General features: G+C 32.1%; 1 protein-coding gene across 1 annotated transcript in view; it reads left to right on the top strand.

Annotated features, from left to right (window-relative positions):
• The window catches only part of LOC141496946 (cadherin-18), a 400,980-nt gene that overhangs the window by 59,299 nt on the left and 327,594 nt on the right, over positions 1 to 14,087 (top strand). Inside the window, exon 2 of the mRNA XM_074199523.1 lies at positions 6,254 to 6,548. Within this exon, the coding sequence (XP_074055624.1) occupies positions 6,254 to 6,548 (295 nt within the window). The remainder of the gene's footprint in view (positions 1 to 6,253; positions 6,549 to 14,087) is intronic.

Raw genomic sequence — 14,087 nt, 5'->3', positions numbered from 1 at the left:
TAGAATTGATAGTCAATGTAAAAATTCTTATATAGAGAGTGAGAAACTGGAGATCTGACCCATTTTTGCTTCTTCATCTTTAAAGATAAATAAAAATTATTTCTGGAATGAAGGGCTTAGTGTCTTAATATATGGGAATGCATTGGACTGTCCCTTCATTCCATCTTTCATAGACTTAGAAAAGATTCCTTATGCAACTAGTTTTTAAAATATAGCTAATAGGGGAACATGGACAGCAGGGGCACCATAATGGTTAGATCTTTATTTCTAACTATGCTATGCTAAAAGATTTATAAACTTGTTCCTATCAAAGAAATGGCTTTCCAGATTTGTAGATTGAGATAAGGAAACTATGAGGCAGTATCCAGAGAGTCAAAGTAACTTTTAGTTATTTGGGGGTTTATCATTGCTTGTTTGTTTTTTATTGTTGTTATTTCGAACCTACTAAAGGTTCTTGAGCAAAATCATATTTAAAACAAAAATATATTACTAACACCATTTCCTGACCTTAAGTCTCTTTAAAAATAGAACTCTAGCCTAGAAAAGGACTTCACCAAAGAGAAAACTGCAGATCAGATTTGTTTTCTCATGTGGTTTGGGGTAATGTCATGATTTTCTTCTGTGAACCTGTAAAGTAAACTGACTTTCTTAGGGCAATAATAGATCATCACTGAACTCTGGGAAGAAAGAAATTATCAAATGATGTTAAAGAAAAGTTTATTTACTATATGTAGATGATTATGTTTTCTTTTTCCCCTCCCTCCCCTTTTTTACTGTTCATTTCTATTTTTCCCCTTCTCTTTGTTTCTCTTTTTGTACAGATTAATCAACTTGGCATCACTATAGGATAAAACATTCCAAAAGTTTGTTCTGTGATGCTTTAAAACAAAATTATTTATTCCTTTCAGGAAAAAAATATAAAAAGCTTTAAAATATTTGAAAGGATAAAATCTGGGCTTGTTTTGTTTTACTATAAGTTGGTACGGTCAGGGTGAGAGAGCAGAATTAGTAATAATAAATAGTAAGTAGAAGTCTATACAGTTTTGCACATTTTAAGGTAAAAAGAAATACTTTTTTTTAAAAGGAAGAACTGTCTGAAAGTAGAATAGGTCACTACATTAGTAGTGAATTCCCTCATCTTAGGAGTTCTTCAATTAATTAGTTTAATGAGCCATTTGTTGACTATTAAAGAGGGAATTCCTCTTCAAGTAGGGGTTAGATTACTTGAAATGTAGTACTGGAAAGAGCAATAGATTTGAAGTCAAAGGAAAGAGGTTTCATTATTAAATGTGAAATTTAATTCACTGCTTTCATTATTAAATGTGAAAATTACTTAACCTCTCTGGGCCTCAGTTTCCTCATTTTACAGAAAAATAAAATGATAGAATTAGATTAGCTGTCCTGCTTGGTTCTGTTCAATTCTCTAGACAGAACTAAAACTTGATGCAGTTTCCAACCATAAGATTCAAAGATATTAAAGAATTGTTTTTCAAATTTCTATTTCCTGCCAATAATTCTTCCCAGAATATTTTATAATGCCCCTTCACATCATATATAACTTAAAAAAAAACCTTTCTGTTAAATTTTTAGTGCAAGGGAAAGGACAGATATATGAGGTAAAATGATATATATAGCTTATGTACAATATGTGATTAGCCATTATCCAAAAGGTTAATGAAGTGTGAGGAGACAGAAATTCATTCAGAGGCATACATGTCTAACAATATAATATCCTAATTTCATTACTTCACTTGTGATGGTCAATTATTGAATCAATGTTGTCTTCATATTATTCTGCTCCTTTTTACTATGTTCCTCAATCTACAAGACATGATAGCACATTCTACAAAGTGATATCATTGTCTGCTTAAAGAGAATACAATTTCATGTAGAAAATGCTATATATCCTGAAAAAGGATTCAATAAAAACAAAAATCAATAATATAAGATAGTATCAAAATATAGTCAACCTGTGGTCACTACAATCAAAGACAAAATAGCCCTGAGTATATCAAAGAAGGTAGAAAGAGAGTCAGTGAGAGGTAGTTAGATAGAGGAATAGATCCAGACTCAAGAAGATGTCATAAAATCAAGTTCAATCTCATAACAGTATAGTTATGTGACTCTGGGCAAGTCACTTAACTTCTTTCTTATCTGTAAAATGAAATAATAAAAGCTCCTACCTTCCAGAGCTGTTGCATGGATCAGACATCATAATATATGTGTGTGTGTGTGTGTGTGTAACATTATAATTGATTGATCCTTTCTTATGTATTATTTACTATTGTACTAAAATGTAGGCTTTGAAAGGATAAGGATCGTCGATTTAGAATCTGTTATTTTCTTTTTAAACACCCTAGCAACCTGCTTCGTAGGTTGCACAATGAAGTGTTCTGTAGGGCAAGTTCAACAGAGAAAGTTCTTGAAAATCCTGCCAAAGTAGAAAGCCATTGAATATATTGTGAGATCTGACTAGGTCTCTATCTTTTAGTTATACTAAGCACTAAGAAGATCAGTAAAAGCAGATTAACTAAAAAAATATTTTGCCTAGGCAACCCAAAAAAGAGATAAAAAAAGAGAATGACCTCAGTTCTCTGTCTTGCTCTTCCACTTTCATAATTACTGTGTAAATATGGTAGAAAAAGGGGAAAAGAGTTACTTAGAAATTTTTAAGCCTATCTATAAACTAATTTATTTACTTATTGATGCTCTAAAAGTGATATCTTCCTCCAGTAACTTAATACAGTAATGAAGGCACTTAAGACATATCTATGTATCTCTATCTCCATTTCTCTCTGTCTATCTAGCTATCTAAAGAGTATTCTCATTATCAAAGAATTTGGAATGGGGAAATAAGTGGAAGAGAGAGGATTTTGAAAAGTGAGGTAGTTTTGTCTTATAGTCACAGCAAGGAAAACCTAATGGATTGTTGACTTCAGTATGTTAGCAGAGCTGGAGGCCTTCTAGAGGCAGAGCTTTGTCTTCTTTGGAAGACAATGGACATAAATCAAGTAGAATGGAAGAATTTCAATCTCTGTTTTTGGAGAATGGAAGAATTTCAATCTCTGTTTTGAGAGGGATGTCCACATTAAGGAGATCACAGATTGATCAAAAGTTCAAGTAAATATTTTAAAAGTAGTTCCATAATTTACCTTAAAAATACCTTGAATTAATTTCTGTTCTCCTTTCCTTTTTTCTTTTCTTTTGTTTCATTTGTTTGTTTGTTTTTTAGTTTTTTCGAGGCAATGGGGTTAATGGGGCTTGCCTAAGGCCTCACAGATAGGTAATTATTAAGTGTCTGAGGTCATATTTGAACTCAGATACTCCTGACTCCAAGGCCTGTGCTCTATCCACTGCACCACCTAGCTGCCCCCTCTATTCTCCTTTCTTTAACAATTTCTTCAAATAAAAATAAATAAGACCACTATGCAATTTAAATACCATTTTTTGTCTCCCTTTCTCTCCAATATCTTAAAACTTTGGAAAAATTTTTTGAATATATGGAGTAAGGAAAGAATATTTGAAGAAATATGTCTTAAAAATAGAACTATTTCTTTTCAACTTTTCATTTGTTATTTTCTGAAACCATTAAAATATTCTACTAACATTATTATTGTTGATTCTCTCCTTCCTCTTACACAAAACAGGAATAAATGTTAATATGGGCTGCTTATACTACCTAACTGACCCACTTCTGATTGATTGTCTAAATAATCTTCTTGTCACTAACAAAAGATTTTGCAAATATTTCTTCCATAAATGAAGTGCTGTAGCTCTAAATAAACATTGGTAGGTGGAAAATTGGAAAAGAGATCACGGACTTATGGCTAGTTTTTGAAAAATTACTTTCTTTTGCTTTGATGCTATCAGTCATCAAAAGAAAGGCAGCTCCACCAAAAAATCCATTGGAAATATTATTTTTTAAAAAGTTCTCTTTACTTAATTTTCCTTGTTTATGTCATTTAAACAGTTACACTGCAGTGAAAATGTGAGCAAGACATTTGAAAATAGATTTTCAAGTTTTGTTAACACAATCTGACTCATTTTTTCTTTGCTTTCAATAACTTAGAAACCATTTTCTATCACTCAGGTAACAGCTACATCAGTAATTTTCAACTAGCATTTAGCAGGACTTGCAATTTGTTTATCCTGAAGCTAAGTTATTCCTGTCAGAATTTCATGAATATTGCATCTTGGTTTTATCATTCTGCTGGGAAAATTGAAGGAAAAAAATCTAAGGACAGATATCTACTCCATAAAATTATTCATTTCCTCTTTTCTTTTTTTTCTCTTTTCAAATATCTCTGAAAACATTAATTTTACAATGAAATTTAAAAGCTCTCCTTTCTCAGTGAGAAATTGATTCGAAATATTCACTATTTTTTTTTAAAAAAAGTCAATCTAGTGAATGGACACATATATCATTCAAGTAAACTAAATTTTCTAGGTATAATTTTCCTACTAATATAAATATAAATGGATGTCATGAACTAAACTGGTTAAAACAAAATATGATGTGTTAAAGTGAATCGTGAATCTCACAAGTGAGTAAAACAAGAAGTTTCATAATTTTTAAATTCAATTAATCAATTCTTATTCTTCTTTGACTTACATCAATTCATTTGAAGCAATTTGTATTTTCTTAGTATCAATCACATCACAAAATAATTTAAATTTGATCCCTTGACACATATAGACATAGGCATGAATTTTAATACTGAAGGCATTTTCTTGGAATCTTTTCCCCCCCAATCTATCATTACAACCTATCAGTGTATAGAATTCCTTCATATGGAAACTTCCTCCACACAAGTAGATTATAAATTGCTTATTATTTATAGTTTTACTGAATCAATGACTTGTCATAGAATGTGCTTAGTGTAGGACTTTAATTCATGTTTTCCAAAATATAGATGTATAAGGCATTTATTTAGTGTTTAATCCAAAACATTGATTATGCAAATGCTAGAAAAACAAAGAGAAATTTTCCAGCCCTCAAATAGCTTACTTTCTAAAGAGAGAAAATGTCAAATAAAAGGAAACTTAAAAGAAGAAAGGGGAGCCTCTCGAAAAGAAAATGAGAAAAGGTAATCCAAAAAGACTTCCTTCTAGGAGTTTTTCTAACTGCAAGGATGATCCTCTGTATTGCAGCTCTCTGTCTTTCTAAGTAGATATAAAAGATATAAAACATTTCTAATGAAAACACACCTTAATTGAAAATTTTGATGTAATTCTAAAAATCTATCAATTTGTTAGTTTAAACTCTGAGCTCTCAAATAATTGAGTTTCCTTTTTCCCCCCCCTTTGAACTGAATTTGTAGCCTAGTTGCATTTTTATTGTATATTTGTATATTTGGTTTTGGGTTTCTTTTTTCCTGTTTTCAGCCTGATCACATAAGATTTTAACAGAACTAACTCAATTTAACAGTTAATAGATTAATCTCAAAGAAGTTCTAAACTTCTGAACTAACCCCTAAAGCAAGTTAAACACCAGACTATTCTTAATTTAGTCTTCATCCATTTAAGTCTAGATATTTAACTCTAAGGTTATATCTACTTCTTTAGGGGGTAATACGACTTTTTTTTTTATTAGATCTGGGATGACAAGCACATGATAGTTCATTCAAACATCACCATGTCCCCTGTTAATAAGCCACCAAAATAGTACTTTCAAAATTTTTTTGAAATAAGAAAAAAATCCAGTTTTTCACCCTATGACCATGGTTGGAAAACAAAACTTCTGCTGCTGGTGATAATGGAAAAAAATCGTAGCTACTAAAGGAAGTTTCAGTTCCCTTATTCTAATTTTTTTCCTGTTTTTTTCATGTTGAAATAGTTTTGGGATGTAGTAACATCAAAATAATGCAGTAAATTGAGTCTTGAAGGATAGAATGTCAGAGTAATATTGACTAAAACACAATATAGAGATTGGTTCTGTAAGTTAAGTTCTGTTTCTGAAACTTTATGTTATAAGGATAGTTTTAATAAAATTATTATTTTGATAATATGCTGACCACATAAAAATACTTAGTAAAAAGATTATTTGATCAAATAACTTGTAAATGAAAATGTGATTTTCTTAACCAATAATTGAGTTTCTTACAAAATCATAAAGAAAAGTAATTTTTACTAAAATCAAGGTTCCATAGAAGTGAAACATTTTCACAACAAAATAATAAAATCTATGTATAAATATTATAATATAGAATTATATGGTATTAGTACATATTACATTATATCCTATCTTTTGCAGCTGCACTCCAATTCTGACAAAGGTGATGGATCAGTCAAATACATCCTTACGGGAGAAGGGGCTGGGACAATATTTATCATTGATGACACCACAGGAGACATTCATTCAACCAAAAGTCTAGATCGAGAACAGAAGACCCACTATGTCCTGCATGCCCAGGCTATTGATAGATGGACAAACAAGCCACTTGAACCTGAATCTGAATTCATTATAAAAGTTCAAGACATCAATGACAATGCACCGAAATTTACAGATGGACCATATATCGTAACTGTGCCAGAAATGTCTGACATGGGTAAGAAAAACAATTCTTTACTTCGAGAAATTCTTTTTTTAACATAGCAATATATATATATATATATATATATATATATATATATACCCATTTAGATCATAAATGTTTTTTATTGCAATATGCGATAACAGGAAAATTAGAAGCAAAAGATCAAAATAATTTAAAAATATATATCTGAATCTTTCTGAGGTATATTATAGGCACAAAGTATACTGATGGGATACTTTTTTAACTGAATTCCAGAACCCTTAGGAGTAAATAACAATTTGGTTACAAATTTTGAAAGTCTTAAATTTTCAAATGCCTACATAGTTTTGGTAATTTTTAATGTTTATGCATGTAAAAGTAAATAGTGTAAAACTGAAAAACACACTATAATAACAAAAGGAGAAACCTTTATTTTTGTTACTTTTAATAGACTGAAATTATCTTTCTAGATCAGGGGAAGGGAATGTCTGATCAGATGGTCATAAATCATCTGGTTTGGCACTGCCATGACAACTGCTAGTGGAACTCAAAATTCAATAAATCTAGGAATTTTTTTAGAGGTGAATTAATTAAATATTTGACCAAATATATTGGGTAAATGAAAGCTTCTTCATCCTGTTCTAGATAAAGTAAAAGGGAAATCTACCTAGTTGAAATTTTCACATTAAGTACTTATTATTTATGCATTCATTTGACTGCTACTAGAGTAATGTTATAATTTTAAAATACAAATCTCTTGAGAAGAAGGGGTCACTGAAATTTTACTGAAATATCAGAGGACTAGTAATATTACAATAAAGAAGCTTTTGAGCAAACCCAACTGAGAAACATAAGTTCTGGACCAAACATTAATGTCAATTATGAAAATAATTCACATTTGCCCAGCACTTTAAGCTTTGACAAATGCTTTTCTTCCAGCTTAATGTGTAGAGAATAGAAATATTCAGCTTTTCTGATGAGGCACAAGATTAAAGGTTAATTCACTTGTCTTTGGTCCTATAATTAGGATGTATTTGAGATAGGATTTAAACCCAAGACTCATAAATACAAGTTCAAGTTCCTATTCATTATACAAAGATATTTATATTTTGTTGTTTTCACTGTTAAGTCATTTTTCTGATTGTTGCTGACTCTTCATTAACCCAACTGAAGTTTTCTTTGCAAAGAGATTGTAGGGTTTTTTTTCCTTCTCCAGCTCATTTTATAGCTGGAAATACTGAGGAAAATATGATCAACTGACTTAATGAGCATCACATAGCTAATAAATGTCTGGGTTCAGATTTGAATTCATGAAGATGAGTATCTGGGATTCCAGACCTAGAAGTTTATTGAACCACCAAGTTGTCAATTATATATGGGGATGAACAACAAAAGGATCTGATTCAGAATAAATATCCTGGTCTTCATAAAAATTAATGAAGATCTATGATATGAACAAGTTATTTTTCTAGTCTTTGAGGAAGAACAGATCACTCAACCAATATGCATTTATTATCTCTTTAAATATATCATGCACTTTACTTGGACATGTAGACAAAAAGTGAAACATTCCTTGTTGTCAAGGAGCTTACACTCTAATGGGCAGATCTCACCTATATTTGAGTGTATATATTAATGGATGTAAACATATAATCACAAGATGATGAGAGAAAGGGTAAACTGTAGCAGCTGAAAGGATCTGCAAGAAAGGCTTTAGATAGAGAAGAATACAAGGAATTGGAAGATAAGACAGTCATCTTAACAATTGTAACAAGATGATAAGGTAGTAACATTGTAGTTGGGACTCCAAACTGCCTCCCCCCCTCATTAATTTCTGTAAATGCAGGAATTCTCACTCTAAACCATTGTCCTCATTCTTAGACAAATTGTCAGTTGTTAACTGATATTTATAGGACCAGTGATTAACTGCCCAGGCCCTAGAAGCAATTAGATATCACAGTGTTAAGCATTGATTCTGAAGTCAGGAGGATCTGTGTTCAATCCCACCTCAAACACTGTGTGACCTTGGGTAATCACTTAACCTTAATTGCCTCTCATCCAGGGCCACATCCAATCATCCTGATTCATATCCAGCCATTGGACCCAGATGACTCCAGAGAAGAAAGTGTTGCTGGTGACTTAGCACAACCCCCTCTGTCACTCAAATCCAATTCACATGCATGTCCAGATCTCACCTCCCTGATGGCATGATCTTCTCTGAGAACTGAGAAAGAAAGAAAGATAAAATCATTATAATCACTCTGTCACTTTAGTTCTAAACAAAGTACAAAGTCAAGACAAGAAACATACCTAGACTCATTTGATAACAGCATCATTAGTCTATCAGAGGCAATAAGGCAGCACAGTGGACTTGGAATGATGAAGATGGTCAGTCTCTGACATTTACAAGCTAGATCATTAAACCTGGGTAATAATTCATTTAACCTTTGCTTACCTATGTTTCTTCATTTGTAAAATGGGAATAATAGCATCTGCTTCCCATGACAATTGGGGTAATAAAATGAAATAATAATTTTAAACCATTTTTTAAAACCTTAAATCACTATGTAAATGATATTCAATTCAATTTCCTCTCCAATTCCAATTCCAATTCCAATTCCCATTCCCATTCCCATTCCCATTCCAATTCCAATTTCAATTAATTCTTTTTCCTTAATTTAGAAGCAGCATCAGTCCTAAAATCTAGGCCAATCCTAAATAGACCCAAATTAGGCCTATTTAAACTACATCTAAACTTATAGGTGGGCTTTAAATAGCATCATTTGTAAAGTCTTGCAGGATCCAAAGGGGAAGAAAGCAAGTAGATCATGAGATTACTGAAGAGTCTACACATTTTCAATCACTTAATTTATCATGGATGGATATCTGGTAAAGAGTTTGTCAATAATGAGTTTATACAAGCAATCACATTTCATTAGTGTTCATGAATCATTCATATAGGATTTTTTTTTTTTGCTTTAAGGCAGGGCATATAGATTTAAACCCATTTTTGCTGAAGAGATCAACCCTGTTTTTTATTTAATAATTTTGCAAAGTTTTGCTTTGCTAAGATGTTAATAGAAAAAAATTGGCAAATTTTTTTCAATAATTTCAGAAATTTTTCCTGAACCTTATGTTATTTGCTTCTATCTAGATCAATGAGTTTATTACTATATTAAAAGGCAATTTGTTTTATTGCAGTGAAAAATGTTAAATTCATTTATCTATTTATTATCTATATCCATATCTTTCATTTTTCTTTATGTTAAGCTAATAGCTCTGTAAATTAAAATCAGAATTATGAGAAAATTTATCCCATTCTATCTTTCTTTGCCTTTCTCCAAGTACATTCTTCTTTTACCACTTACTTCTTTTAACTTGTACCTCTACATTCTGTCGTATATACTCCTAACTGTCCTAATAAGGAGAAAGTTCTAATGAGTTATCAATATCATCTTTGCAAGTAGGAATGTAAACAGTAAAAACATATTAATTCCCTTATGATTTCCCGTTCCTGTTAACTTTTCCAAACTTCTTTCGAGTTTTGTATTTGCAGATCAGATTTTCTATTAAACACTTTTATATTTTCAATAGGAAACTTTGAAAGTCCTTCATTTCATTCAATATCCATTATCACCACAATTCTTTAATGCTGAACATGCTAAATCTTGTGTTATCCTAACTGTGGTTCTATGATACTTGATCTCTTCTGTCTACTTGCAATATTTCTTTCTTCACCTGGGAGGCAATAATATTTCTGGAAGTTTTCAATTTGAAATCTCTTTCAGGAAGTGATCAGGGATTCTTTCAATTTTTATTTTTACCCTCTGGTTCTAGAATATTAGAAAAATTTTCCTTGATAATTTCTTGAAATATAATGTCTACCCTCTTATTTTTGATGATGTTTTTCAGGTAGTACAAGGATTCTTACATTATCTCTTCTGGATCTATTTTCCAAGTCAGTTTTTTTTTTCCCAATGAGATATTTCACAGTCTTCTATTTTTTCATTCTATTGATTTTGTTTTTATTGTTTCTTGATTTCTCATAAAGTCATCAGTTTCCAATTGCCAAATTCTAATTTTCAAGGAATTATTTTTATCAATGAACTTTTATATCTCCTTGTTCATTTGCCCAGTTGTATTTTTAAAGAAGTTTTTATTTTCTTCAGTGAATTTTTTGGGCTTATTTCCATTTGGCCAAGCATGCTTTTTTAAAGGTATACCTTGTTTACTATTTAGCTTTAATCTGTTTTTGTTATTTTTCTTCAGTATTTTTTGTTTATGTCTCCTTTTCAATACTGTTGACTTGTTTTTCATGATTTTCTTGCATCCCTCTCTTTTCTCAAGTTTCCTCTACTACTTTTAAAATCCATTTTGGACTCTTCCATGGTTTGAGACCAATTTATATTTTTCTTGGAGACTTTGGATGAAGAGATTTGACTTTTTTATCTTTTTTGAGTGTGTATTTTGAGCTTCCTTGTGACGATAATAACTTTCTATGATCAGGTTCTTTTTCTGTTGTTTACTCATATTTTCAGCTTATTACTTGATTTTAACTTTTTTTGTTAAAGTAGAGCTCTGCTCTGAGGTGGTATGATCTAAGGAGATGTATTTACTAATCTCCTGACCTGTTCTCTGACATGCTAGTAAGTACAAGAACTCTTTTCATCCCTAAAAATGAGAAGAAGGGCCCTGTTCCCTGGTGACCACAAGTTTTGTTGTATTGATGCTCCTTCTCAACCTGGGAGTACCCCCTAGAACTGCTACCCAGATCTGAGTATAGACAAAGTAACATAGTCCTGCCTCAGTCCTTATAAAGAGACCCTTCTAATCTCCATCTGATTATCTAGTCAACTCCTTTAATGTCTATGGACTGAGAGTTCCCAAAGCTGCTGCTGCTGCTGCTGCTGCAGATGGTAATGTTGATGATTCAGAGACTCTCAAGACCTGCTCCTGGTTTACTGTCCTAGATCGGTGATGGAACAATTTGAACTGGACTTTGCTCGTCCTCTCTAACCCAGGTTCCACAGATCTTTCTCTTATCTTCTGTGTAGTCCTTAGTGTCTGTGGGTTGAGAGGTCTGGAAACTGGCACTGCTGTTACTGATTCAATTGCCCTGAATCTGCTACTGGTTGCCTGGGGGTTGGTTTGTATTGGCTTTGGACTATGATCTTCTTTCACCATGGTACAACAAATTTTCCTGCTGACCTCCTCAATTATATTGGTTTGGAAAAGTGTTTCATTTCACCTTTTTGAAGGTTCTGTCACTTTAGAATTTGTTTAGAGACATTATTTAAAGGTATTTGGAGTGGTTTCGGGGAGAGTTTGAGTGAGTTCTTGCCTTTACCACTACTATTTTGACTTTATCTCCAGAGGTTGAAAATTTCTTAGCTTCTGTCATATAATTTCTTTTTTTTAAATTTTTTTTAGGGTTTTTTTTTTTGCAAGGCAATGGGGTTAAGTGGCTTGCCCAAGGCTACACAGCTAGGTAATTATTAAGTGTCTGAGGCTGGATTTGAACTCAGATACTCCGGAGTCCAGGACCGATGCTCTATCCACTGTGCTACCTAGCTGCCCTACCATGTAATTCCCCTGCCTCCTTCAACCTCAGCTCACATTCCACTTTATGTAAAATGCCTTTTCTTGTTTCCCCAGTTGCTAATGTCTTCCTCTCTGGGATTAAATTTAATCAAAACTAGCATTTAATTGAAGCTAGGTTTTTACATAATACCTACTCATCACTTTATAAACATGATCCAATTTAATCTGCACAACAACCTTGGGAGGTAAGTGCTGCTGTTGTCCTCATTTTACAGTTGAGGAAACTGAAACCAAAAAGTTAAGAACCTTGCCTTCAGTGACACAGAACTAGTAAGTGTCTGAGGCTGAATTTGAACTCAGATCTTCCAGAATCTGGGTCCAAAACATTATCCATTATTCCATTCAACTGCCTAAATTAAATTTTACAAATTTAACCAAGAATTTAATGAGTGCATACAGTATATCAGATACTTTATAAATATTATAGCATTTTATCCCAGAGACATCTACAAAAGGTAGATACTATTGTTATCCTTGTCTGATAGATGAGGAAACTAAAGCAGATATAGTTCAAGATACAGTTCAAGTAACTTGACCAGGGTTCCCTAGTTAGTAAATGTTTGAGATAACATTTGAAGTCAAGTCTCTGACTCCAAGTCCATACTATGTCACTTAGCCACCTAGCTGACTCTAAATTACCTACTTCTTTCTTTCTGAAATGGAATAATGGATAAAGTTTTGGACCCAGATTCTGGAAGATCTGAGTTCAAATTCAGCCTCAGACACTTACTAGTTCTGTGTCACTGAAGGCAAGGTTCTTAACTTTTTGGTTTCAGTTTCCTCAACTGTAAAATGAGGACAACAGCAGCACTTACCTCCCAAGGTTGTTGTGCAGATTAAATTAAATTCTTCCTTCCTTCCTTCCTTCCTTCCTTCCTTCCTTCCTTCCTTCCTTCCTTCCTTCCTTCCTTCCTTTCTTTCTTTCTTTCTTTCTTTCTTTCTTTCTTTCTTTCTTTCTTTCTTTCTCTCTTTCTTCTTCTTCTTCCATCTTTCCCTCTTTCTTGTTCTTGTTCTTCTTGTTCTTCTTCGATCCATCCTTCCTTTCTTCCTTCTTGTTCTTGATTTTGTTCTTATTCTTGATCTTGTTCTTCTTCCTTCTTATTTTCTTCTCCTTGAAAATCCCTAATTTATTAACATTTACCTCACTCTCAAAAAATATGAGCTTCTTGAAAGTCAAGCTGTTTTTTTCTCTTATTGTTTTTATTTTCTTTGTATCTCCAGTGCTTATCACAGTGCCTGGTATACAGTAAGCACATAATAAATTCTTGTTAACTGACTGACTAATCAGCACAGAATATTTGTGATCTTCTGGGCTCACATAATGGGGAAGGGAAAAAAAAGAAAAATGAATTCGTTAAAAGTTCTTTATATCTTTTACTGATGCAATTAAATTACATATGTCATCCATAGGAAATATTTCCTATCCCTATGAATAAGCAAATTGAATGCAGAAAAATATGGTAGCTTATTGCAATACACCTTTAAAGAGGGAGAAATCATAAAGCACATTCTTTGTTCACATCATTAAAGTAGCCTCAACTTAGACTGTAGTAGAAATCCTTCAGAGTAGAGATGGCAAACTCCTGCTCATTGCGTAACTACTAAGTGCTGCTTGAATCTAATTATAATGTAATTGGGAACTGTTTAACAAAGTAAATAAAAACATAGAAAACATTGATGATTCTTATTTTGATGTTTTGTTTTATTTTTTTAATAAATCAATATGGCTTCACAAGGGTCCATTTCTATTTGCATTTGACACCTCAACATTAATCCATATCTGTAAGATCCATAACAGGTACAGATCTATTCATTCAGAAAATCTTTTCCATAATGCCACAATGAAAGTTTCCCTTGGTAAAAGGTATTTTTATAAAATTATAGAGAATTCTTAATTTATAACTTAATCTTACCTAAAGATAGAAGTTTGATCAATATTACTTCTTAAAAATAAAGTTTTAGAGATGGAGC

Source organism: Macrotis lagotis, chromosome X (genome assembly GCF_037893015.1).
Source record: "Macrotis lagotis isolate mMagLag1 chromosome X, bilby.v1.9.chrom.fasta, whole genome shotgun sequence".
Classification (NCBI taxonomy): domain Eukaryota; kingdom Metazoa; phylum Chordata; class Mammalia; order Peramelemorphia; family Peramelidae; genus Macrotis; species Macrotis lagotis.
Note: the sequence above shows the minus strand (reverse complement) of the source record. Positions and strands in the feature narration are given on the sequence as shown.